Here is a 26,684-nt window from a genome sequence, read left to right as displayed (position 1 = left end):
TTGTCCCATGGAAGTTACAGCCCTGGTTCTGAGGACAACCACAAACCTAGCGTCATGTGCAAGAGTACAGAGTTACATAGTAAATAAGGTTGAAAAAAGAGCCAAGTCCATCAAGTTCAACCCTTCTACCTAACCTTCCTACACGTGATTCAGAAGAAGGCAAAACAAACTCTAGATAAGTTACTTCGAATTCTGCCGTCAGGGGAAAAAGTCCTTCTTGACTCCAAAGGGCAATTGGATTTCTCCTTGGATCAAGAAACTCTAAAATATTAATGATATTCTATTTATAGCCCTGTATGTCATGTCTTTCCAAAAAAAAATATCCAGACCCCTTTTGAAGGCATCTAATGTATTTGATAACACCACCTCCCTTGGCAGTGAATTCCATCATTTTATAGTCCTCACTGTAAAGTAGTTGCAGCTTCAGTAGCGTGATTGAGAAATTCTGCATAACGGTATTCAATGTAAATGAGAAAAAATCAGCAGGTCTGTACAATTAATTACGTGAAATTTATTTCAGTAAATTGCTTTCAGTAAGTATCCGTATCTAGAATAAAAGGTAACTTTCATCTTTATCTTTACCAAATTCTCTGTCTTTCGCTTGTGTTGCTAGGGCAAATCTGTCCAATGTTTGGTGCCAAAGACTACTGCTTGCCTAGCATTTAATATGCCATGCCATTCTTTAACAGGCAGATCAACACACTCTCTAGAGTTTCTGTTTCCCCTTATAGTAGCGAATGAATTTAGCATCAGATTGAGTTACTCTACAGCAACAGGGCTTTCAACGAGAGAGCAGGTATTTTATCTGCACAAACTCTGCAGAAGTTAAGAATGATGCCAGGTAAGCCTCAGGCCAGAATATCCGTGTCGGACTGGGCACCTTTAGGACAAACAAACTGATACAATGCGGTCATTTAGGAAGACATCATGATATTAGCGGAACACTTATAGAAGAGTTATGCATTACGTCAGTCCCTACAAATAATATCCAGCAAACTCTGTTAACACTGTGATTCTTTTGTCTCGTCATCTTACTTATGTCTGAACCATAGGAAGTAACTAAGTAGTGGGGGATAGGCTGGTTGACATTTTATTCTGCCTTGGTTTCTGAAGTATTGTTTTCTTATCGAAACTGTTTAGAAGCTGGCCTTTCCATAAAAATGAGTTTTTTTCTGAGCTGTGCTGGGATGAGCTGCAAAGTGAGGCAAACGCCTCTTGGGCTGCTCTAATTGTAATATTCTGTGATACTAACAGAAGCCTTTTATGTGTTTACTACTTGTAGTAACAAAGATTTTATGCACCATTTACACAGTATCTAGATCCTTTGTTGTGCTCCTATTATTTGACGTCTATTCCATGAAGCAGTCTTTTGGTGATTTTTTTTGTTGGGCAGGACAGTAAGTTTGTTGCATCCGCAATATGTTTTGATCCCCTATGTTAATGTTTGTTTTGGCTGTTATGTATAGTGGCATGTTTGTTGTAAAGCATAGTATGGTTTATTAGTGTTGTTGCCGTGCGGCATAGTGTTAAAGGAATTGCGATTACTTTCTTGTTGTTACATGATTTTGTAGGTTTAGTCTTTTGTGACCCTTTCAGTCCTCATTTGGTGAAAGTGATAAGTCTCACTCTAACTATGTATATTGCTATATTTGAGTTCATACACGGATATATATTAAAGATGGATCTATACATTTTCTATCCTGACTCATCTTAACACAAATGTTTATCTTACTGAGTCAACCCAAATTGTGTAGCGCAAATTGTGTCGGTCTGGTCATCAAGTATTTACATTGCATATACAGCCATTGGCTTTATGACATATGTATACGTATTATTGTTATAGAACACATGTCCCCCGTTGCTCACTTGGACCTGTACCAGATTCCAGAAAAAAGAAGCAGAGGGTGGTATCTGTCCCTGATGGCACCCAACGAAAAAGGACCAAGCTATGCTTGGCTTGATCCATCCAGGCTTTACTGTAACCAACAGGTAAGGGGACGGAATGTGTTACATAGAGGGACTGAGCCACTGGGTGGAATTATGTTGGGTATAATGAAAACCAATCCAATGTGGATCTGGGAGGAAAAAAGTTACAAAGAATAAAGTATAATGCTGAAACCAGAAGGTTCCACCAAATTAACCGGAGATCTGTCACAGCATCTGCTTGGTCTGCTTATTTGCAATGCTGGGCTCCTACTGGGCACCAGTGACTTATTTATGAGCCAGGCGCCCCCTTTGAGGCTGTTTTAAGGACAACTGGTGCCAGACTGTATTATATAGAAATTGTACGAGATAAGCACCGTCCATCATAATAATCGACCCATTGAACAGTGGATAAGAGATCTGAACTGCCTCATCGGCCTATGGTTTGGGGGCATAAAGATCTGCCACCCCCTGTGACCCGCCACCCTAGGCCCGATTATGTCACTGCTGGGCAGTACATATTTTCACTTTTTAACAAAATATAAGGTATAATCTGATGTAATAGAAAAGAGAGGTATAATGTAAAATAAAATTTACATTTACTCCTTTACTATAATAAACTAAACTAAAAATATAACTCAAATTGAAATCAATATGTATCTTTGCACGCATGATACAATGCTCAAAGTAACTGGAGGAAGGAAACAAAAATGAAATATAAATAAAATGCAAAGATCATATGAAGTCAATAAAAATATACATTTAATTGTTTGTCATGGTGATAAAACAACTTTTTTTCTCGTACTCTATACATAAACCCCATTGTTCAAACACCTTAAACATATGATGCCATAGGATGAGGTCATTTGTTTAAAACGATAAGCTTGATCGATTGTATGGGACGGTGTAATCTTGAAGCTAAAAACCTCTTGTGGACTCGCCATAGGTTTACCATGCACCCCAGACTATAGCACCCCCTTTCTTCCATCCGATAATTCCTTGCATTTTATTCCTTGCATCACAATCCAATTCTGCATATTTGTCTCATTTAAATGTTTCAGATCATCCAACTAATTTTTATATTAGACAAAGACAATGTGAGTAAACGCAAAATGCAGCTTTTAAATGATGATATAGAAAGATAGGTGGGAAAAGGCTTTTTAACCCTACCTGGTCCTATGTTACAAAAAAAAGGAATTGCCCCCGTTGTTACTAAATTAACCAAATAATGATTATGAATAAGTAATTAAAAGTGAACTAAAAAGTCTCAAAAAGCAGCTGCGATAAAAAAAAAATCAAGAACAGAAGCAAAGTCATTGACATCTATCAGTCTGGAAAGGGTTACAAAACCACTTCTAAGGCTCTGGGATTCTAGCAAACCACAGCGCTATTACCAGTTATTAGGTTTAGGGGGGGGCAATTACTTTTTTACATGGGTGATATAGGTCCTTTACTTCAATAAACGAAATAACCATTTTAAAGCTGCATTTTGGGTTTACTCACTTTGTCTTATATTAAAATTAATTTTATGCAAAAAATAAAAGAAATCCTGGAGGCGAAATACATTTTTCACAGTGCTGGATAGGCCTTAGATTGCTACTTCATATAACCTGCTAAAGATGAGCGTGGATGAGTGTGATTTTATGTATGTAATATGCATGGGACCAGCAGGCTTAGCAGTCTCTGCTTCCTCTATTCAGGCTCTGCGGGATTGCATAGAAGACCTTCTTCAACCCTTCCAGGGAGACCAGATTGATCTTGTTGCAGGGATAGATGCCATGGGATTCATACTGGGTAAATCAGTTCAGCCTATTATTCTCTCTGACAGTTACCGTCCCACTATTCTCTCTGACAGTTACAGGCCCATTATTCTCTCTGACAGTTACCGGCCCATTATTATCTCTGACAGTTACCGGTCCATTATTCTCTCTGACAGTTACCGGCCCACTATTCTCTCTGACAGTTACCGGCCCACTATTCTCTCTGACAGTTACCGGCCCATTATTCTCTCTGACAGTTACCGGCCCACTATTCTCTCTGACAGTTACCGGCCCATTATTCTCTCTGACAGTTACCGGTCCATTATTCTCTCTGACAGTTACCGGCCCACTATTCTCTCTGACAGTTACCGGCCCACTATTCTCTCTGACAGTTACCGGCCCATTATTCTCTCTGACAGTTACCGGCCCATTATTCTCTCTGACAGTTACCGGCCCATTATTCTCTCTGACAGTTACCGGCCCATTATTCTCTCTGACAGTTACCGGCCCACTATTCTCTCTGACAGTTACCGGCCCACTATTCTCTCTGACAGTTACCGGCCCACTATTCTCTTTGACAGTTACCGGCCCACTATTCTCTCTGACAGTTACCGGCCCACTATTCTCTCTGACAGTTACCGGCCCATTATTCTCTCTGACAGTTACCGGCCCACTATTCTCTCTGACAGTTACCGGCCCATTATTCTCTCTGACAGTTACCGGCCCACTATTCTCTCTGACAGTTACCGGCCCACTATTCTCTCTGACAGTTACCGGCCCACTATTCTCTCTGACAGTTACCGGCCCACTATTCTCTCTGACAGTTACCGGCCCACTATTCTCTCTGACAGTTACCGGCCCATTATTCTCTCTGACAGTTACCGGCCCATTATTCTCTCTGACAGTTACCGGCCCACTATTCTCTCTGACAGTTACCGGCCCACTATTCTCTCTGACAGTTACCGGCCCATTATTCTCTCTTGTCTTGTAGCTCAAAATGTTCATGAATAATGTGAGTAGTGTATATCACTAAATCCTGCAGTAACAAAACTAACAATAACTTGTGTTAAAGCTGATAGAAATGTGTTAAACTGAACTAGATGGTTTCTAAAATACATCCAATGCCGTTACTCTATGTCCTACACAGATGTATAACGATGAATTGCTCATTACAGTACCCAAAAAGCCCCCCCCACACGCCATTTTGGTTATAATTTGCATAATGGCTTTTCATTCATATATAACATCCCTAGAAAGGGGCAGATCAATGATAGAAGGTTGTAGATCTTAAAGAGGGGGCAAAAGCTTAACGTGATCCTGTACTACACAAAAACGCCAACTAATAACTAATACAGGCATTCATTTCAAGGCGCATATCACGGAAAGGATACAGGGGGGTATTTAGTGCCATCATAAAGTCAAAGAGGAGATAGCAATTACTCCCCTGTTACCCCTGTAAGCTCCTGAGAAGGTGGTGGCACCATACGGACGGGTTAAGTAGCTACTAGCTGACCCACTGATCTCTGGGATCCTCACAAGAGCCTGGAGGGGGATTCTACTAGGCGGACAAACACAATTTTTTTAACTGTGTGAAAATTTTGCTTCATTCATAATATTTCAGGGAATACTTAATTAGCACGTGGCACAAATATGTGATAAGACTTTTTACCAGAGAAAAGAAAGCTTAAAAGCTTCTGCTGTTTTTATGTGATGTATGAGGAGCTATACTTTTTTGCTTATCATTCTAGAGAGTGCCATTAACGCTTTGTGGAACAGCACATTTCAGCTAAATCTTTCCAATAGATATCTCAGGGTTTACTTAGCACCGCTTTCTTCTCTGTAACAGGGGCCGCCATTGCTTCACACCTAGGGAAAGGTTTTCTGGCCATCAGAAAGGCTGGGCACCTGTGTGTGGAGGCAAAAAGTCAGACATACGTGGATTACTCCGGGAGGGAAAAGGTGATGGAGGTACGGACTGATGCCATTAAACCAGGTAGGAAGGTTTTATTCTGTTATTTTTTAGTTTACCAAAAAAATTGAAACAATCATTTTGGTAACAAACGATACAATAATTTTGTGGAAGAGCCTCACATGATAGTCTGTTTTAGGTTTGCGTATCTTGTTAGTGGACCAGTGGATTGAAACAGGAGGAACAATGCGGGCGGCTATTAAACTGGTGGAAGACCAAGGTGGGATTGTGGCAGGTGAGTGATTAATCGTCATGAATCAATTGCCCCAAACTATAAAACATGGGAGCTGTGATGGAGCAGGAGAGCTGTGATGGAGCAGCACTAACCTCCATTTATTCAAGCCAACCAGCTTGTGATAGCTACATGATATCTAGCAACTGTCCTACAGACCAGGGCCGGCCCAAGACATAATGCCGCCTGGGGCGAAGTTTAAAATGACGACCCCCCCCCCCGCCAGGGGTCATTATCTACCCTTCCTCTCCCTCCCTATTATCTACCCTTCCTCTCCCTCCCTATTATCTACCCTTCCTCTCCCTCCCTATTATCTACCCTATCCCCCCCTTTGCACTTACCTTTCAGCAGTCCTGCGGCGAGTCTCCCTGCGCTGCTATACTGCCGACGCTCAGCATTACAAGCCAGCACCGAGACCGAGCTAGAGGGCTCGCATAGGAGAGAGAGGGGCGCCAAGCGGGTACTGACAACTTGGTAAGAGAAAACCACTCGGCGCCTCTCTCTCTCCTCCACTTAAAAAAAAAAAAAAGCACTTGGGGCGGCAAAGTGCCACCTCTTCAAAAGTGCTGCCTGGGGCAATTGCCCCACTCTGCTCCATGGTAGGGCTACAGTCTGTGTATATAATATTACACCCCAAATGTCACCTTTTTTTAACCTTTTTGAGACATTTTAAGCCACTAACAAGATATATATTTAATTTTTAAGGTGTGGCTACGATCTGCATTGAGGACAGTGATGGCGGCAAGTGGGTGAGAGGAAACTATAAGTGTTCAGATTGCGTTCCAGAGCCTCTGAGGAGCCAATTTAAGGAATATTTCTTGGAGAGCATTAAGATGTAGAATAAACATCATCATAACTGAAGTCACAGTCAGTTCCAGAGAAACAGCTCCTCCTGGGGTTTATTGTCTAAGGAAAAAAAAACTACAAACTTACAAAGGGTAAATGATTAAAAAGGGCCCTTTATTTCCATCATCAAGCAACGTGTCGGCAATGAATACGATTTATCACAAGGAATAAGGAACTAGAAGACATTGTCCATATTAAGAAAGTATTGTACCCATAAAAATACAATATGTGTAATAGCATCTTCTGAAAAACAGAAATTGTGTTGCAATAAGTAAATTAGCATTTACTTACAGTTTTAAGAATTTTGGGGACATCAACCTTACAAACATTTGTTTATTGATACCTGAATAGAACCAGAAGTAATTTTAAGACGATTGAAGCTTAATATGGATTATGTTAAAACAAGGCATACAAATTCAGTATAGCTTGGTACCAGTCTACTGCATATTTAACCCCTCTGTGACAATTGCTGATTTTATTTTTTGTACCCTTCGTGACAAAAAGGACTTTTTCTGACTTTTACTTGAAAAATCTTTTACTCGTCTATAAAAGCAAATGAAAAACCCTCCTAAATAGATTCTACAATCTGTCCTGAGTTTAGAAATATCCAATGATACCCTGCAGGGCACAGAGCCCTGACCTCAACCCCATCGAACACCTTGAGGATGAACTGGAATGGAGATTGCGAGCCAGGCCTTCTCATCCAGGCCTGATCTCACAAAGACTCTATAGGATGGATGTGCATACCTGTTAAGGAGTTATTTACCAAGGAGTAGGAGCTCTCTAGTGAACTAGGGTTCATCTGAATGTATCTGGTGGGTGGAAGTACTGCCAGTTGTAGCACGTTTCACCCACATACTGCAACAGCTTGTTCTACAAAGGACTCAAGCAGACACAGCTGGCCAGTTGGTGTCTCCTCAATTTATACTGCGCAAGGAGACATTTGTGATCTGTGGCAGGTAGAACATAAAGACAGGCAATGTAGTTCATGGTTCCCTGGCACTTGAAAGGTTAATGCTGCATTATGCTGCATCTTCCTGCAAAAATTTCAACACAGTAAATATTTTGTTAGAGCCTGCATTCAATTAAGAGCGAGAATATTAGTAAATATTAATAAACTACATCAATAATTCCTTAAAAACGTAAGAACATTTATTTAAAAAAGATCAGATCAAAACATAGCAAAGAAGAAGAAAAACAGTTTAACCCATAAGGTGCCAAAGCATTACTAAGCTATGTGATGCTTTCCAACTCTTACGGCAATTCAACCCCAATTATCCTCAGTCAGCCACATGAAGAAATCCAGATCTCCGTGGAAGGACCAACAATAAATGAACCTATTATGGCAGAAAAGGAGATTACCCTTTCCATGACAAAGAAAACGAGCGGGTCATATCCGTTTTTATAGATAGGTCACTGCTTTAGAAAGGCGCAGCCGCAGAGGTCACTCAGGAATGATGAAAACATGATTGTGGAAATATTGGGCATAATACACACCAATGTATGATAGGCAGGCTTAATTTAGAACAAAAGATGCAGGGAAATATTATATACATGTTCTGGGTATAATACCCACCCATTCCTGGGGCGAGCATCCATCCCTTTGTCTCATCCTTTTTGCAGCGCTAAAAATATTTTAGTACAAAACCATATGATTTGCATAAAAACATACATATTTTGCAGATAACACAAAAAATATTTTTCAGATAGTTAATGTCAAATATAAAATACAGATGTCACCCCCTGGTGTCAGAGGTGAGCGTTGTATCGCATCCATTTGTTGTAATCCTTTCAAGATCAACAGGTTAACTGTGTCTGATCCAACTCGAGCATTATCAATCTCTTAGAACAGAGCAATGCAAGCAGAATGTTGGCGCCTTTTGACGCGATCCTCTATGGATATGTAAAACGTTTTGGTCTCCAGCTGTTTAGTGCAAATATCAGGTCCGGCAGCACCTCGACACATCATTGGCAGCACTTCGACTTGTTCTTCTTTGACATTTGAAACAAGTTGGTGTCATTGCTGTTTATTCCTGTAAATGGTGCAAAAATAAAATATTTATATTAATTCAAGAGGGTCTTTTCTGTTAATAAAGTAGGGTGGACCCGAAAATTAACATATCGGTAATACTAATACCCCAGCACTCTTCAAGTTCCCAGGGACTTTATATATTAAGTATATTCTTCATCATGGAACTACAAGTTCTATACATATAACATTTTATTGGCTTGTGTTCTCGGAATTCACTGTTGTATAGAAAAAAGGGAAATAAACTCTAAATTAATTCATGTCCTTCATGCCACCACTTCTGACTTTGGTTTTCTTTTTTCCTTTTTATTACCTAAATCTGAAGGCTGGACTTCCTATTTTTCAAGGTGCTGTTCCTCCAAACATTTTGCATGTAAATAGGTAGTCTTTAGTTATTGGAGATAGAAAATGAACAGAGCATGCGCATGCTTTCTAGTTTCAAGGGGGTTAAATCAGTCAGACGTCTTATTTTCTAAGTCCAATAACTAAAGGATCCAAGTACCGGTTTGCGTGCAGTAAAAAGCACTGGAGTCTTTTCAAAGTGGAACCCAACATGCTTTAAAAATTAAAATAGAATTTTGGGGACCAGAATGTTCTTTTAAGTCTTCCCGTGAAAAGAGATGTTTAATTCAATCAATTTCATTAATAATTATTTGTTCAAAGCGTTTGGGCTTTCAATGGTACAATGAATGAGGTTCCTAATGCTCCATGCTAAAGTGTTACGTCTGCAGAATCGATAGAACCGTATGTTTAGATTAAAAAACACAGGACCTCTCTGAACATTGCAAGGATGGACGGTATACTGTATGAGAGCTTCATTGTCAGTTCACCTTGGGGTGTCTCACCAACCAACAGTAGAAATAAACATGTTTCTAACATTCAGTATACGTGGTTATGTATTAGTAGTGTTTAAGGAACATTAGTACATAGCAAGTGAAGTTGGCACTAGCTCCACTGTTTAAATATATTTTTGGGATGAGAACAATTTTATAAGGTTAAGAAGATGGGTTGGGGACAAGTAGGTCTTGGCCTGATCACCGGCTGATGACTGCGAGCAACCATAGCAATCTCTAGGAAAATAACTCTAAGCAGTGACCGATACTCACTAACAACTTCTCCAATCTTTCTGGCATTCGTCTTCTCCAGCTCCGCTAACACACTGGACTCGAAGGTCAAGGACGCAATACGGAAAAAGAATTCCTTTACATTTTCCCCTGTAAAGAACAAAATATTAACAACTGGAACTTACAGAAACAGAAGGAGAGCAGGGCTGTGAGCTTACAATCTAGAGTGTATTGATCACATTTCTAAAATCTTCTTCTAAAAATAATACACCTACTTCTGAAAAGAATATTAAATGAATAATCTATGAAAAATTGTTATGCAATGCACTGTTTGTTATGTCCTGTTTACTCATTGCTGCAATATATGATGGCACTATATAAATCAATAAATATTAGTAATAATAATAAAGATAAGGGAAACACACAAATACTTATAAAGAACCCTCACCTAATGAGAGTTGTGTTATAGATACTTGGCTTAGAATCGGTATTCTATTTAAAAAAATAATATTTATATTTCATTGTGATGTTTTATCAAAATGCCAATAGAAAGGCAAGCCCCATTTATGACCTAAATGAATGATTATCAGATCTAAATATTAACTTTGTAAACATTTGCTTTGTAACCCCAGCTTGGACTGATATTAAGGGGAAAGTATATAAACTTTTATCAACTCCGGGTGCACAGCACTAACACTTTGAAGGGCAAAAGGATAGTATTTTGGTGAATGAGACAAAGTTAGGTATGCATGATGGTTAATGACTGTTAATTAATCTTTGACTAACCGCTAATACTGATGATGTTTCATTTATTACTGGTGGCTGCATTGCGCGGTGTGCTGCCTTTGTCATACCTGTTAGCGAGGACACAGACCAATATTCAGCCTGCATCTCCTTAGCGACCCGAAGCGCGTCTTTCTCCATGAGAGCGTATTCTGATGATGACTGCGGAGAGGAAAGACGACCATCAAATGACATTAATACCTTACATTTTCTGGTCATGGAATGCATACTGCGCATGCACCAATACTTTTACAATCAACAAGCGATATTTTTAGTGTAAAATAATGTTGGCTTCTCCTGCCGCTAATCTACTGATCACAATTCAACAAAGTCAAAAAGAATGTAAATGCTTTGAAGGAATAAGTTAAGCCTCTTCTTTGCAGCTAAATGTTTTAGGAACTCATCGGTAAACAAGACAGCTGGAACTTTTACCAGATTTATTTGCAATAACAGTTCTACAAAGTTATTGCATGAAGTCTACCGCATTCTACATAGCGATGGGTCTTCCGAGGTTCACCAGGTGAGACTCTACATGGGTATCATGGTTCAAGCTGTCTTTCCTGTTTTTGGAGAGCATGGAAATCAAGAGTGTTTGCATGATTAGAACAATACTTACACAAAGATCCTTCTTTGACCCAACCAGAAAAAGCAGCACAGACGAGGGATCATTTTCCTTCAACGCATCTCGGAGCCACTGCCTGTCAATTAAGTAAAGAACCGTCAGGCTACGACCCCCGGCCCTTTTCACAATGCTCCCTGTACAAGGCAGGGAGGGTACAATATATCGGCAAATAAAATGAGGATGAACAGGATGAATTTGGATGATAAAAAAAAATTGTATGGGCTAAAAAGTGATCTGTCACACATTTTATGTATTTTTAAACTTGCACATTGTTGTAAGCAGTAAATGACCCCAGAGGTTTATTTTTAAGACCGAATTTTAAAGTGATAGAAGATTATAGGGGGCAAGAAAGTATAGGGTGCATTCATTCTTCAAGTATCCTTTCACTTTGACTGTTCCACTAATTTCTGGTACAGCACAAGAATATGTATTTGCTGTCTGATTATTTGATATTTCATCATTATACCATCCCTTTTTGAACATGTTTAGCTAAAAAAAAGAAGCAGAAGCAAATGTGTAACTTACTTGCTGTGTTCTAGGGAGGAAATGTCTGACAGATCAAATGTGATCACTATGGCTGGGGGGAAAAAAAAAAGAAAACAGATGCAAACGTGTGCTTTAAGGAAAAATAACATCAAAATGTAACTATAAACAAAAGTGAAAATAAGTTCCTAATGCATTGTTTAAACACTGTAATGAGTACAAGATGGCAAAATTAGGCAAGCAAAGTCTCAGCTAAGCCAAAGCTTACCTTGGGCGCCTCTGTAGTAAGTAGAAGCTATGCACTTAAATCTCTCCTGCCCCGCTGTATCCCACCTAAAGCAGAGAAAACATTAGACACTAGTAAAAAATGAACCATTACAACGTTAATCCTAAAAAATACATAAGCCACTTTTAGAAGAAATTAGGTCTAGACACATAAAACGTGGCAGCAGATAAGAATCATTAGGGAACTGGCCATCCAGTCTGATGTAAAGACTCAGACCCAATAAATCTTGTCTTAGATTCAGTATACACATATGCCTATCCCATGCATGTTTAAGTTCCCTCACTTTATAGGCCTCTGCCACTTCTGCTGGGAGGCCGCTCAACTTATCTACCAGCCTCAAAACATGGTACTTACAGCTGCAAACTAAACGGAACCCCCAGAATCTCAAATCTCTCCATCTCAAAGTCCACACCGATTGTTGCTTTGTAATTCTTATCAAACGTGTCTTTGCAAAACCTTAGGATAAATAGTAATATCAATGTAAACTACTAGTTCAAACATAACAACTGCATATATGCCTAATACAACGGGTGCTATTTATTATTGATTATCAGCTACCAGCACTTTCCCCGCTATTCCCATCAATCGAATATTTCTGTAAAATTGCTCTTTTTTGTGATTGCATCCTTTCACAAACTTCATACGTTCATCACTAAATAACAGTCATGCAATACTAAGCGATATTACATCCCAACACACACTGAATGCAAGAGGTCAATGCAAAAAAGGAGGTCGCTGGCAGTCTGCTTGTACTATTATTATTATTATTATTAACAGGCAAAAAAAATAAATATATATATATATATTAGAGCGGCACTAGAGCTGAGATATTCATCATGGTTTCCACTTTCCAGTATGTCTGTTTTATGTTTTTTACATGTTGCTGACCATGACCTAAAAATAAAATCCTGTGGGATGTATAAACTCGCAGAAGACAATCAATTAATTAATAGACCCCTATAACCTCATTGCAAAAGGCCACATATGTTATTAAAACCCAAATTCGAAGCACCATACTAATCAAAGTGCAATTTTACTTTTGCATAATTTGATAAATTGAACAAATTCCTTTCTAAAAGGGAAATTCATATTTTCATTCATCTATTTAGTCTTTTATATTTAAATAAAGAATGTGAAATAATTAGTTAATATCAGCATTTTGTAGCATACAGATCTGAAGGGCCATATAATGCATGAAAACTCGCCTTTTCTTACCTGTTAATCAAACACGTCTTTCCCACAGAAAGGTCACCGACCACAATGACCTTGGAGATCTTAAATCTGCTGGGAGATACAGAATACATACAGTGTTAAACATGTACGCAGCATGTCACTCCCACACACTGTCAGACACAGCAGTTGTATCTCTGCTTTGGCACAGGTGTATATTATGGTTTCCTATAGACAGAGATCAGCTACACGTCCATGACACTGGGTCGGGGTTGCCAGTCTTTGAGGAAGGAAACAGGCCACCGGTTTCGGATATCTCAGCTTGGACACAAGCATCTCAATCAGTGGCGTAACAAAAATTTTGACCGGGTCCCCTACAAGACCTACGGTTGGGGCCCCCAAGCTCCTCTTATATATACACTGACATACTTTTGCACACACAGTAACATACTAACACACTCACTAACAAACTCACACACACTAAACACACATACAGTAACACAAACACGCACCCTAAAAAAAACACAGTAACATAGTTACACACACATTACAGTAACATACCTACACCCTCACTAACTTGTGTAAGTAAAGACTAACATCCTTACTTACACACACATACATACTAACACACACCCACAAGGTAACATATATATACTAACACAGTGGCAAATGGTTTGGGGGTCACTAAATATTTTACCCTGTATAGCGCTAATGCAATCATCCCTTTTGAAACTGTTAGTAGGAATAGTATCCATTGGGTAATCCTGAAGTCCTCCTGAAGTACATGCTTTAACAATAATCTGAATCCGCGTTTTTGGCTTTTTTTACCATTAGTAGCAGATTCTTATAATTTAGAGTTGGTTTTAAATTCAGACACCCTGTTAAAACTGCCACATGGAATGCAAGCGCAACCGCGGACCTGGCGGGATATCTCCTTACTGCCTTGTGTAATGACCCCGAAGTGGGGGGCAATAGGGTAAAAGAAGTGTCTCAAATCCACTGAACAAATTTATTCTGAATTTAGGAGCCAAATAACAAAATTCTAGGACCCAGCTTATTTTTTTAATAGAAGACAGAAAAGAACGCATATTTTGGGACTTATATAATACTCCGCTCCCGTGATCCGGGCCCTATTATTCCCAGCATGAAAAGAAAACATATAAACATACACACAGATGTACCGACGTGTATGTCTATTTATCGTTCAACCCAAAACTAAGAACTGGAACCGGATTTGCTTTTAATAGGTCACTCGTGTCTGTCTCTGTATTAGACACTCTTTATGGCTGCTACTGCTTCTTTAAGTTTCATTTGGAGCGCTCGGGAAATGAAGTTCCAAAGGTAGCTGGAGACAGTGTGGTCACCATAGCAAAGATGACTCGGCTCTGTTCTTACGCTTAGAAGTAAAGTCAACAAATGCAGGAACACAGGAGGCTCTGATCTGTGTTTAATGGAAAAATGTTGAACAGGCAGCTTGCCCAGATGAGCGGCTGTATGGGATGGGAAGGCCGGGATCAGTACCAGTGTAATAATAATAATATAATTATATTCAGAACCCTTCCGGTATGACTGGCCTTTACTGCATGCCTAACAATGCTCACGCTCGCACACTCATTAACCTCATCTCTGGAGATTACAGCTCTGAAGGGACACCAGCAGCCGACACATGAAAGTTACTGCTGCTCACACATATAAGTGATCAGGAATGCCTGAAAATAATGACTTATCTGCTGTCAGGTATATAAACGCTATAAGGCTGTATGGAACTGTGTCTAGTTGTGGGGATTAGAAACTCGAAATGGGACTCGGAACCACCGACTCACTAAATGAGGATATAGTACTTGTCCCGTCTGCTTGCATCCCTTCTTACAATGAACATGCTAATGCTTGCCAAGTTGCCCCACCACATCTGTCTGGTAAGGTGGACTTGGTATAATATAAGAGAATATGGCATGCAATTAGTTTTCAACCTAGGGTGATACTTTTGGTTCCATTTTCTCAGTACTGGAATACCTCCAAGTTTGCCCCTTTTTTCACGGATTCACTTTGAATCAGGCATAATGTGTATATCAGTCAATACATGATAACATGATAAAATGATGACATGAACCAAGGCTATAGAAGCTGTGTGTTCACAGGTGTCGTTGGTTTCGTGCATAACAAGGTAGTTAGGGGTTATTTCCTTAAGTGCTTTTGGGCATACCTAGGAACATTCCAGGTTTGGCCCGGAGTCTCAGAGTGAAGCTCTGATTCCCCGGGTCTCTTTCTCTGGGTGGGATGAGGGGTATTTAGCCTACTTTCCACCCTACTCGTTGCTGTTTGGGTCTAGCCCTGTCCCACACATGGCTAAACCAATCTATATGGCTGGCTAGGAGAGGAAGTGCTTGGGGTAGCCTGTCCTGGGAAGTTTCCAGGTTTGTTTATAAGTTTACTGTCCTGTTGTAATATTTGTTATTATTTTTTTCACATAGGTGACGCGGGCAAGGCGCACTCGCAGCAAGTCCAGATCTTAAGGACCATAGTAGATGCAAACATCCATGATGTCCCCCTTAGGGAGTCGGTTAGTCCTTTAAAATTAAACAGGATGTATTGAGCTTTAATTTAGAAATATATCTGCATCGTGTACCCTAAGAGTAAATGATGTCACCCTATCCATCCTCTAACGTGTATTATGTTCCAGTTCTTATTGGAATTCTCCCCGTTATGACTGTACCAAGAAGTGTCCTGTTGTACTGTAACCAGGATCTGTCAGTGGCACTCTATCCCGTCCAGTAAATGTACCGGCTGTCCTACAGGAGACATGCTGTTGTACGACACGGGTGTACTTACCCCACAGTCCCGGTGCGCTGCTGCTTGCAGGCACTGCTTACTGTATGATGGAAGGAATCCCTGGTATGGAGACATGCCTCTTTCGTAAAGCACTGAAAAAGTAATTAAACAAAATAAGAAATATTAGATGATCATTACAAACCCCAATGTGCTAAAATTCCTGGTAGCAATGGAAACACGTAGGGAAACCAAGGAGTCTTCTGATGGCGCAGGCAGTGTTTGCCTGAATGGAAACTGAGCAGCACAATCATATACTAAACAGGCAAAAGATGATTTTTATTGTTCTCTCTTTTTTTGCTTTTCATGTTCCAAGTGTATTTCTGTCTATACAGCACCTTGGAGTTAGGCCCGGATCGCTGTGTTTTTTGCTCAGTAGAACTTGCACAGGCTTGAAGTCCACAAACCACAGCCAGAAAGTGGAGACCACACATGTAGACGTTGGCGAGGAGTAGGTGTCACATTACACATTTGGGGGATGGCACACATAATATGTCTTTAAAGGCATTTTAAGTAAATTAGGGTGTTTCCACTTAGCGTGGCAGTTATGGCAAAATACAGCTTTCACAGAAATGCTCTGTTGATGCCAACAAAAGTTCTACTCAATTCTTTCAGGTTCCAGTGACACCAATAGATGACTTGAGAGTAAACATTAAACATGTTAGTCTGTGCATGTCAAGAAAACGTTAGATTTCTTTTATTTATGTATTTTCTAGGAATCTCATTCAGGTTAGTGGGGCGGAAGCGATCTTTTGGCTATCTTTCTTCCAGCCATTGGTCTCAAAAACTTCTTCTACGTGTTTATTAATTGTTTCCATGGCAACTGGACGAACCGACAGAATTTCCGAAAACTAAAATGTTGGACCCATTTTTGTGGAATACGAATACAGAGACAGATGAACTTCGTCGAATACAAATAAACTTTTTCCCCTGAAAACGAACATGAACTTTTCAAGTCTAGTAATTAGGAGAATCTTGGTTGCACCGGACTCCCTACCCCTTCTAAACGTGGAATGCAAAATATCGTACTCCTTTTTGGTGGTTACAGGAAAAGCAGTTAAAAGTCCATTTAAAAAGACAATGAATTACACAGGGACAAAGGCTGCTATGTGAATCATTAAGCAGACCCTCATTGGAATTGCAAATGCCATTATTACCTTTAAACATTGTGTATGGAGTGTCAGCTCATTGGCACAATAGTCTCAAAAGCCTGCGATCCCTTAAACCTCAGTTGGCCAAAAAAAAAAAGTATCATCTTTCCCAAATTTGCTTTAACTTTTTCTATGGCTGACACGGTACAGCTCTATAGTTGATTTGTGGCATTTGTTTTACCCACATCCCATACAACGATATGCTGCGATATATAAAAATCATAAATAATAAAAAATATATAAAAAAATTATGTTCATTTACCTGGGGCAGCTCCCCCACGATTCGGTCTCTCCTCACTGGGGGAAGAACACTCATTGTCAGCAGGACGGACAGACAAAAGCCTCCTGTTGTAAAAAGAGTCACATCATTAGGGTTCCATGCAAAGAGCTAACGAGCGAGGTCTTTACTATATAAAAAAGAATGAAGAATTAAAAGATTTTAGGTAACATTAAACAAGAGATCACAAGCATCACTTAACTACATCCGATTGACATTTTTCATGGATCTTTTCAAATGACGATGTACTGTTTTCAAATTCGGTTGTAATTTAAATTAAAATACCTGACATCTGAGCCGTATCATGCACCAAACCAGCCTAATGACAGTATTTCAAATAGTGGAGCCGACACAAAGCTGACGAAAAATAAGGTTGCAATAGACAAGGCGGGAAGTTATAACTAAGTGGATTTGGGGTTCCTTCTCCCCCTTAGAAGGAAAATTCAGGGTGACAGGGCAGATCATGAAGATGAATAGGCACAGGGGTAGGTGGTAACAAGAGCATACCATGGGTGGTATTCTAAAAATAATAATTATTTTTCAGAAATGATTGCAATAAAACAGGCATCGGCATGCCCCGCAGATCATGGATAAGTAACCTAATAGTGTCACTGTAGGACCTGATCTCTGATGCCTCTGTTGTTGTTTCCAGCACTGTATTGTTTGGTAGTTGTGCTATAGGTAGGATTGTGTTCTTGTGTGTCGACATGCAATCTGTGTCAGCAGACTTTGAATTATTCATTGTAATTCTTCCTGTTGCCATGTTTCCATCACAAAAACTCAATGGCAATTTATTTAAAGGGACAGTTTAATGTCATGGACAGCCCCACTAAAGACAAAAGCAGATTAAAGTAATCTCATGAGCACTGGGGTCTGAACAGTAAGAATACCACAAGTAGGGAGATGTGTTCAACTAAACACACGTCGTGCATGGAAAATAGATGGGCATCCATCAAATGCCCTTTTTGCAAATACGTGGGGGATTCTGCAGAATGCCCCCTTATGCATTTGTCCCTTTAGCCACCCACCATGGGTTGCTAAAGGGACAAATGCATAAGGGGGCATTCTGCAGAATCCCCCATGTATTTGCAAAAAGGGCATTTGATGGATGGGGTGTCCCTTTAATGACATTCAGGCCTTTAGGCATATAAGATCCCAAGAACACCGCTCTCTTCTGCTTCTCTACTAGTGTGTCTTATGTTTGTTCATATTGCTGATAATTTTATAATTTCTTAATTTATTGTTATTGTTAATTTTCATTGTAAACTCTTTATAAATAAAATGTAATAATATAAAGAAAAATAAATATTTTACAATGGATTTGGAACAATGCAATATACAGCATTAAGAACAATTACCAAAATAAATAAAATGAAAAATAAAAATACATTTCTCAGCTTTTATTGAAAATTAGCATTATATATATATATATATATATATATATATATATATATATATATATACGGTATATATACACAAATTTGGGTCACCTGTGTTTGGGCACTTTATTGGATAAAAAGTACAATATTTTTAAAGTGTTTTTTTCCAGCCTACCAAAGAAATGGTTAAAGCAGCACATACATCCCATTGGCCGCTGTGGTGATAAAAACACTTTTCCAACTTTCCACCCAAATAACGTTTAATTTATAACTCGTTGTGATTTACCAGAACATTTACAGAGACGCTTGGCAGTATAGAATGTAGAATGACTTGCTCAGTGGCTATGAAAATAAATATTTATAATAATAATAATATAATTGTAATCCACCGATACTTCATTTTTCATTTACTAGCTTAATCTCAACTTTATTGTGTTTAATATATTTAATTTGCACTGTAAATGCATCTCTCCAGATGTTAGGGTGCGACACATACTAACCCCTGGATCTGCAGCTTTCCAGGCGGGCGGCTAATAGGGGCAGCAGACCAACAACATCTGGAGATTAACGCTTGCCTAGCCCTACGGAGTTGTTGCTAGATGTATTCGTTAAATGTAACAGTTATGGTAAGATTACGGGACCACTAGAGGGTCTCGATTCTCAATTAAGAATTGTAACATTATATGATACGCCACTAAACATTTAATTAACTGTTATATATATCCATTATACTTAGCTAAAGATATCATGAACCCCTTAAAAGACAACATTGAGATTATCTGAATTGGTCTCAGATGGGCATGGAATAAATAAAAAACACTGTTACGTTCCAAAATGTTACATGTAACCCTTTGTTGACCTATATAGTGCAAATACAATCCTATTTTTGGCCCTCCTGGGCATCCTCGCTAACTGCATCACAGAAGTTTGCTTTAGCGCTGATGTTGGTGTTTTTGGATTATTTTTTATGGGACATAAATGAGAATACTTCCTTTGCATGATAAAAAAGTTTGAGGCTTTATTGTCCCCTTAAACTTCAGAAATAGTCACCAGCAATGAACCCATCATGGTTAATTAAAAATATTCAAGTACATCTGACGCACACTACCTTTTAAAGGTTTGGGGTCACTTAGCTGTTTTATGTAACAGTAACATAAAAGGGACGTCTAACAATCAATTAGCCTTTTAAATTTAAAGTTGGTCTACTGAACGCAACGTGCCATTAGAACACAGGAGTGATGGGAGTGATAAAGGAGTGATGGGAGTGATAAAGGGCCTCTGTGAGCCTATGAAGATATTCCATAAAAAATCAGCCTTTTACAACATTAACCCCGTCTGCGCTGGATTTCAGATCCATTTTATGGTATTTTAAAGGGGCATATTTTGCTTTTCTTTCAAAAACAATAACATTTCTAGGCGACCCCAAACAGGTTATATATATTAATAACAAAGAGTGCAGACCCTGCTCTTTAGGCTGCCTCTTTAATACACCCTGTGATGTGCAGCAGGGGCTGGTTGGGGTAAATCCTGCAGCACTGGGGCAGTAATCTGAGAGCAGGAAATTCCAAGGGATCTGAACTCAATAAAGCAGCTCCGCGCACCGAGCCTCCCCCAGCTGTGTTTCCACTTTCCAGACATGCTGCAAGCGTGCAGACCGGGGCACTGCATGTGTGTGGGAGCCATCCAGCCAAACATACATGTATACACTTCAAACATACATGGAAACATACATCTAGCGCAGTTTTAACATACAACTCACATTGTAATCTATGCACAGAGCAATGAGAATTAGATGTATTATGGGATGGATAATTCCTAACTGTCCAGCTATTCATACAACTCCCAGTACGATCAGCCAGCATTACAGACGTTTTGGGCAGTGGGTGAGCGTTGTGGGAGTTGTAGCATCTCTTATAGTTTGTAATCGCTCTGTTCATACATAACGATCTATACACATAGAGTGCGGGTGGTGAGATTCCAGCGGGGAGCAGACGGAGCTCTGAACCGGCTCCACGCTCCGCCTGTCCCATCCGCTGTGCACTTACCGTGCGGGGTGTGCGGGGGAGATGCCGTGCGGGGGAGATGCCGCGCTGTAACCCTGGCGGGTGCCCACGAGCCGCGGAGAGACGACAGGGAGATGGAGGAGGAGGGCCGGCTGGCTCCAGCTGCTTCTCCTCACTGTGACTCAGATAGCTCTGCCGCCTGCCTATTATTCCCCCCCGACTGCTGGCTGCGCTCTCCGCTCTGGTTCATGGGGGTGATGGGAGTGACTAAGCCCCCGTGGAGCGGTCTGCGCTAACTCAGGAAATGCCTGCGCACCCCATGCAGAGCTGGAAAGAACCCAGGAGTGACTGGGGCTGGAAAAAGCAGAATGTGATTATCCCTCAGCCGTGTTACATCCCTTCGCACATACATGACGATCCCCTACTTTACATTTAGATGGAGGCTTTGTCTCAGATCAGCGTGTTTACACAGTGTTACCGAGTATGTGTGTGATGTACGAACAAACCAATGCACGGTGTCTTTTGGTTTCATAAAGAACTTTTTTTGCCAACACATCATTGTATTTCCCAATAAAAATGTCTTTATAGCATAAATCAGTGCTGGGCACCCTGAGAGTGGGATTACAGAAGCATGTGGAACAAAAAGGCATGGCAGAAAGATGTTCCACCATAACAAGCACCTTCTTTGTCTATTCTTTATGTCATCATGATAATTCTTGATGTCACCAGCATGGTAATTCTTTCCATCATAATTCTTTACGTCGTCATGGTAATTCTTAACATCGTCATGGTAATTCTTTACATCGTCATGATAATTCTTTATATCATCATGATAATTCTTTACATCATCATGATAATTCTTTACATTGTCATGGTAATTCTTTATGTTGTCATGGTAATTCTTTATGTCATCAAAGGTCCTGGACACCACTCATGGGCAGGAGACCACAATTTCAAAATTACCACTGTAATGTTAACCGAGTAGGAATCGGTAGTAGACTACATGGTGTCCTGGATAAAAAGATAATGCTGATGTATTTAATAACTTTACTATTATTATATCACCCTAACATTGCTAGCATCGAATAATTAAGAAGAAATCTTTATAGGTAATTGTATCAAATCACGCAGAGTTTCCCCTTCCTTTGGCTTTAGAGGTAAATTAATATAACTGTTGCATTGTTACCTTCATTTTATATCATTTGGTAATAAAGTAAATCTATACATTCCTGTAATACACCTGGTTACGATCTATTTTTGATGAAAAAGCTGAAGGAGTGTCCTTAACATTTCCTGGGGCATTTTCATTAAGCTCTGCCAAAGCGTGTTCAGTGTTGCTGTAGAAAGGTATATTTAATTAGACATTGAATTACTTGGAAACACTACAGGCAATTATCACTCATCAGGGGCCAAGGAAGTTAAATGGGACGAGGTTAACTATGTGCAAAAAAGTACAAAAGATACATCTGAGTATTATTACTTGAGAGAAGCAATAGTAACCATAAAACTTAGTTATAGTCATTGAAATATATGTAATTTGCCATTCTACCCCAAAATTCAAGACATACACTATATGGACAAAAGTATTGGGACGCCTAAACATTACACCAACTCTAAATACATAGACATTAATATGTAGTTGGCCCCCCTTTGCAGCTATACCGGATTTTGGAGTGTTTCTATGGGAATTTTTGCCCACTCATCTAGTAAAGGATTTGTGAGGTCAGGCTGTTGGATGAAAAAACCTGGCTCCTAATTTCCATTCAAATTCATCCCAAAGGAGCTCGATGGGATTGAGGTCAGGGCTCTGTGCAGCTGGTCAAGTTCTCCCACACCAAACTCATCCAACCATGTCTTTATGACCTTGCTTTGGACCCAGGACAGCACCACCAGCCACCTCCCTCCGTGCTGCCTTCGTTACAGCTGAGCTAAGGTATATGACATCATATCCTGGAGCTCAGCTACTGGAGGCATGATTGCCCAAGAGTGACCTGGGCCACAGTATACCATTGGATCTGGAGCTACAGCTTCTCCATAAGGTACTTTCTCTTAAAGAACATTTAAAAATGTATATTAAAGTACTCGCCTTCTTTGGTGGGACATTAGCAAATTCACTGATCGTAGGGCTGTCCCTAGCCAAATCTTAATTGAACTCAGGGGCGTTACACTTTCAACATTAAATAAAATATTTATTAACAGTGTGTTTTTTCACCTTTTTCACTGTTTTTCTATTAGTTACTATGGATGTTTTTGAAATGTTGTCAGTCATGGCCAAGACCTGCCAGATTATCAGCAGTTTGTGGAAGATTCTGAGCACGCCGCCAGTATCTATGACCAAATTCACACTAAAAATACATCATGATCTTAGTGACTTCACAGTGTACATATCCGCGTACTCCTAAGAGATGACAGAAATTAGACGCTCTTGATTTAGCGAAGTTAAGGGGATGGTACCGTGTCCCAGGAAGCACCTAAGCAATCAATGTATATAAAACTATCACCCTGATATAAACAGCCTGATGTTTTCCACCAGTTAGCTGCTTCAAGCAAAAAAAGAATGAATAAGAGCACTTTCCGCGCATGTGCCCCACACTAGACACCCCCATGCATTTGCAAAGCCATTGCTGGAGCCATGTACATGGCAAATAGCTGGGTGTAAAAAGGACTTCTCAGCTATCACCCAAAGTGTCCCTTTATTCATGAATTCTGGATCCAAATAGTTATGTGATGTAATATGTATGTCCTGTTTGCCCAATGCCCGGTATAACCAATGTTTTCAGAAACCTCATTATTTTCCTAAACTAAAAACATATCACACACAACAAACAGTAGCCACTGAAAAAGGATGAAGGAGTGACGAAATATTATCTCTTCTGTAAAATGCATTTAATTGCTGCATATGTTACGACGGCATCATTTACAGAGCCACTCGTCGTGACAGTTCCGCCTACCAGGACTACAAATCCCGTGAGCCATTGCCCAATCCGTAAGAGGAGCCTTCGCGAGATTTCCGGAAAGAGCCCCTGTGATATTGCGTGAGAAACCCCTCGCACTTCCTTTTCTACCCAAGATGGCTCCGAAGGCGAAGAAGGAAGGTGAGCTGCGGGAGAATAAGTGTTGTAGTTAGCGCAGTTCCTGAGGTGGAACGCTTTGTTGTAAAGGGAAGGCACCCGCAAAGGGCAGAGGCCGCGCTGTGCCGGTTACGCGCTGTTTCTGCGCATTGTAAGCCCTAATACCCAGGGAGGCCGGCGAGCGGTGCCCGCGTGTGGCGAGACTCATACCGTGCGTGGCGGTGATGCAGGGTTGTAGCTGTGGATTCCATGCGGGAACGCGCGTGGGGGACCCCGGTGTACGTGATGTTTAAAGCGATCAAAGTATGAAATCCGTGATTCCAACTTTTTACTACTGATGCACCGGGCCCTCAGTGCAGCTAGGCCTCCGTGTGCGTGGCCGGCCAATACCCACTTTGACAAGTAACTTGCTGAGCATAATGCTCCTCCTGGTACTTCAGCCATAATCGATGTGTCACGATATATATATATATATATGTCGATAGCGGTTACATGTACTATTAATGGGTATTGTGATCATGGCTTCCCACATGCGATATACTTGCTGCCTGTTGAATGCTTGCTTTGATCATTCGTGTTGCTGTATTACACATCACGCCCTTTGTTGTGTATTAATGTTAAAGTATGTCTTTAGGTAACACTTGCACATGATTTTTTTTGCTGTCTTTCTTAGCTGTCCCTGCCAAGACTGAAGCAAAGTCTAAGGCTCTCAAGGCCAAAAAGGCTGTTTTGAAAGGAGTCCACAGTCACAAGAAGAAGAAGATCCGCACGACCCCCACTTTTAGGAGGCCCAAAACCTTGAGATTGAGGAGGCAACCCAAGTACCCAAGAAAAAGCGCTCCTACCAGGAACAAGTACGTGCCCGGCATATTTTATTTACCAGGAGGAGATCAGGGTCTCCTGAAGGAGTTTCTGGGGTCCTTGTCCTGAGCGGTAGTCTGCATTCACAGCCGTATGCTGTGCTAATGACTAGAATGACCAAGATTGTGTTACAGGATATTTCAGTCCATGGAAGTTTCTGTGAGATCTCGGAGTACAGATGATGTTTGTTAAAGCGATCAAAGCCTGAATGCCTGTGATTGTACTTCATGTGACACTGATGTACTTCGGGTTTCACAGCCATGGACAGTGATTTGTGTAATTGTGTTGGTTTTAGAGAACATGGCTTTGTCATACCGTTTCATGTGTCGTTTGATCCTGGTATGTATCAGCGCGAATTACACGTCAACATCATGCCAGATATTAAAACCAAAGACATTTAGCTTGAATTCTAAGGCTGCCCAGTTTGCCTTATTAGCCCGTTCTGGGACTAGACGTGTAACTGTCATTGTGGGCATTGCTGTTGTACTTAAGGTATATCTGTCAGAGCCGAGTAATGACCAGCTAATGTGTATTGTGGGGTACAACATGTTTAAGGGTATTGTGGCTTCGGGCAGCACCCTGAAAATTAAAGCAAACTTTTCTTGGAGATTAAAGTCCTTTTGGATCGTATTTAGAGCATTGCTGTAAAATGCGGCATTCAGAGATCATAAAAGGTACTAGGATTCTAGCTACGAAATCCCACTTCCTACCCAAAATGTCAATTTAGTGTGTATGTTGTGTATTGCTGTACTTGAGGGTTCTTAAGGGGTAGCTTTCTGAATAAAGATAGACAATATTCGAGATTGTAAACTTTTTTTTTTATTATTTTAAGGCTTGACCACTATGCCATCATTAAGTTCCCACTGACCACCGAGTCAGCCATGAAGAAAATTGAGGATAATAACACCCTCGTATTCATCGTGGATGTCAAAGCCAACAAACACCAAATCAAGCAGGCGGTGAAGAAACTGTATGATATAGATGTTGCTAAAGTAAACACCCTGATCAGGTGAGTAGTTTATGCGCAAAGCCAGACACTTTGTATTGTTATGTGTATGCACATGATGGAAAACTTTTATTTTTGTCTGAGTTTTGTGATGTTTTCAAAGGAACCACTGATGCATGATAGGAGACGAGCACAAGATTGCTGAAACCCTTCCAGAGTTCTTATTTTATTTATTTTATTTTCCCCCTCAGGCCTGATGGTGAGAAGAAGGCATATGTACGCCTTGCTCCTGATTATGATGCATTGGATGTAGCTAACAAGGTAATGGGCTACTGACTATATCTGGGGTGGGGGGGGATTTACTACTTCCGAGTTTGCTGGTCCCCAAATTGATTGATTTAGATCAGTCTATAAAAACCTTCCCAAGACAAGGAAAGTGCAAACTTTGCATTCGGTTAACATGTAGGCATCTAATGTTCTACTAATAGCTTCAGTTAGTATGCAAGTCATGGCCCTTTGTTCTATTCTCAGTGTTGCGGCTGAAACAAAATAAGTATTTCAAATAAGTTCTCTAATGTTGTGAGCAGGCAAGCAGACTGCTTTTTAAATAGTTTTTTTTATATATATATATATTTATATTATGGGTGTGCTTTGCATGAATATTCTTTGGGCCACCTTCCTGACTGAAACCAAATATCCCTTTGTGGAACTGATGGCATGGTAATGCTGTTAATATATATATTCTTTATATAAAAGCCTTTCTAGGTTTAAATAATGTTAGGGGTAAGTGTGCAAATGATGGAAATTATTTTGTCTGACTACATTGATGAGTTCAAAGGAACCACTGATGCACATTTTACAGCTTGGGAACATCCAATATTGGCTGCTCTTACCTGTTAGGAACATATGTTCATAATGTTTTTCCTTCCTTTACAGATTGGCATCATCTAAACCTGCAGTGGCAACAACTGTACAGAAGCTAATAAAAAAAAAAAAAAATAAA

The 26,684-nt window shown here is 40.1% G+C and overlaps 3 protein-coding genes and 4 non-coding genes across 8 annotated transcripts; 6 read left to right on the top strand and 1 right to left on the bottom strand.

The window, feature by feature from the left end:
* The first annotated feature begins 779 nt into the window (after positions 1–779).
* Positions 780–7,293, top strand: LOC128474573 (adenine phosphoribosyltransferase-like). The gene is made up of 6 exons (XM_053456931.1): positions 780–841; positions 1,844–1,989; positions 3,624–3,717; positions 5,530–5,676; positions 5,792–5,887; positions 6,590–7,293. The coding sequence occupies exons 1-6, from the start codon at positions 832–834 to the stop codon at positions 6,721–6,723; spliced, it is 627 nt and encodes a 208-aa protein (XP_053312906.1). The 5' UTR covers positions 780–831; the 3' UTR covers positions 6,724–7,293.
* A 1,331-nt stretch (positions 7,294–8,624) lies between these two features.
* RAB34 (RAB34, member RAS oncogene family) lies at positions 8,625–21,179 on the bottom strand. 2 transcript variants are annotated; one of them, XM_053457066.1, is made up of 11 exons: positions 20,846–21,179; positions 17,407–17,489; positions 15,997–16,088; positions 13,213–13,281; positions 12,352–12,453; positions 11,980–12,044; positions 11,754–11,805; positions 11,223–11,304; positions 10,678–10,768; positions 9,866–9,973; positions 8,625–8,763 (listed from the first exon to the last, which is right to left on the bottom strand). In XM_053457066.1, exons 2-11 carry the CDS (start codon positions 17,458–17,460, stop codon positions 8,696–8,698), a joined length of 783 nt encoding a protein of 260 aa, XP_053313041.1. In that variant the 5' UTR covers positions 17,461–17,489; positions 20,846–21,179; the 3' UTR covers positions 8,625–8,695. The 2 variants fall into 2 exon arrangements, with proteins under 2 accessions (XP_053313041.1, XP_053313042.1); XM_053457067.1 differs by having other exon boundaries at positions 13,213–13,278; positions 20,846–21,177.
* Positions 21,180–23,778: 2,599 nt separating this feature from the next.
* On the top strand, positions 23,779–26,684 carry RPL23A (ribosomal protein L23a). The gene is made up of 5 exons (XM_053457068.1): positions 23,779–23,898; positions 24,548–24,728; positions 25,568–25,744; positions 25,933–26,002; positions 26,618–26,684. The coding sequence occupies exons 1-5, from the start codon at positions 23,874–23,876 to the stop codon at positions 26,630–26,632; spliced, it is 468 nt and encodes a 155-aa protein (XP_053313043.1). The 5' UTR covers positions 23,779–23,873; the 3' UTR covers positions 26,633–26,684.
* Positions 24,150–24,218, top strand: LOC128476027 (small nucleolar RNA Z17). Its single transcript, XR_008347056.1, has one exon. It is a non-coding gene; the product is annotated as a small nucleolar RNA Z17 (small nucleolar RNA).
* Positions 24,907–24,980, top strand: LOC128476026 (small nucleolar RNA Z17). Its single transcript, XR_008347055.1, has one exon. It is a non-coding gene; the product is annotated as a small nucleolar RNA Z17 (small nucleolar RNA).
* Positions 25,791–25,859, top strand: LOC128476015 (small nucleolar RNA SNORD42). Its single transcript, XR_008347044.1, has one exon. It is a non-coding gene; the product is annotated as a small nucleolar RNA SNORD42 (small nucleolar RNA).
* On the top strand, positions 26,471–26,534 carry LOC128476016 (small nucleolar RNA SNORD42). Its single transcript, XR_008347045.1, has one exon. It is a non-coding gene; the product is annotated as a small nucleolar RNA SNORD42 (small nucleolar RNA).

Source organism: Spea bombifrons, chromosome 2 (assembly GCF_027358695.1).
Source record: "Spea bombifrons isolate aSpeBom1 chromosome 2, aSpeBom1.2.pri, whole genome shotgun sequence".
NCBI lineage: Eukaryota > Metazoa > Chordata > Amphibia > Anura > Pelobatidae > Spea > Spea bombifrons.
Note: the sequence above shows the minus strand (reverse complement) of the source record. Positions and strands in the feature narration are given on the sequence as shown.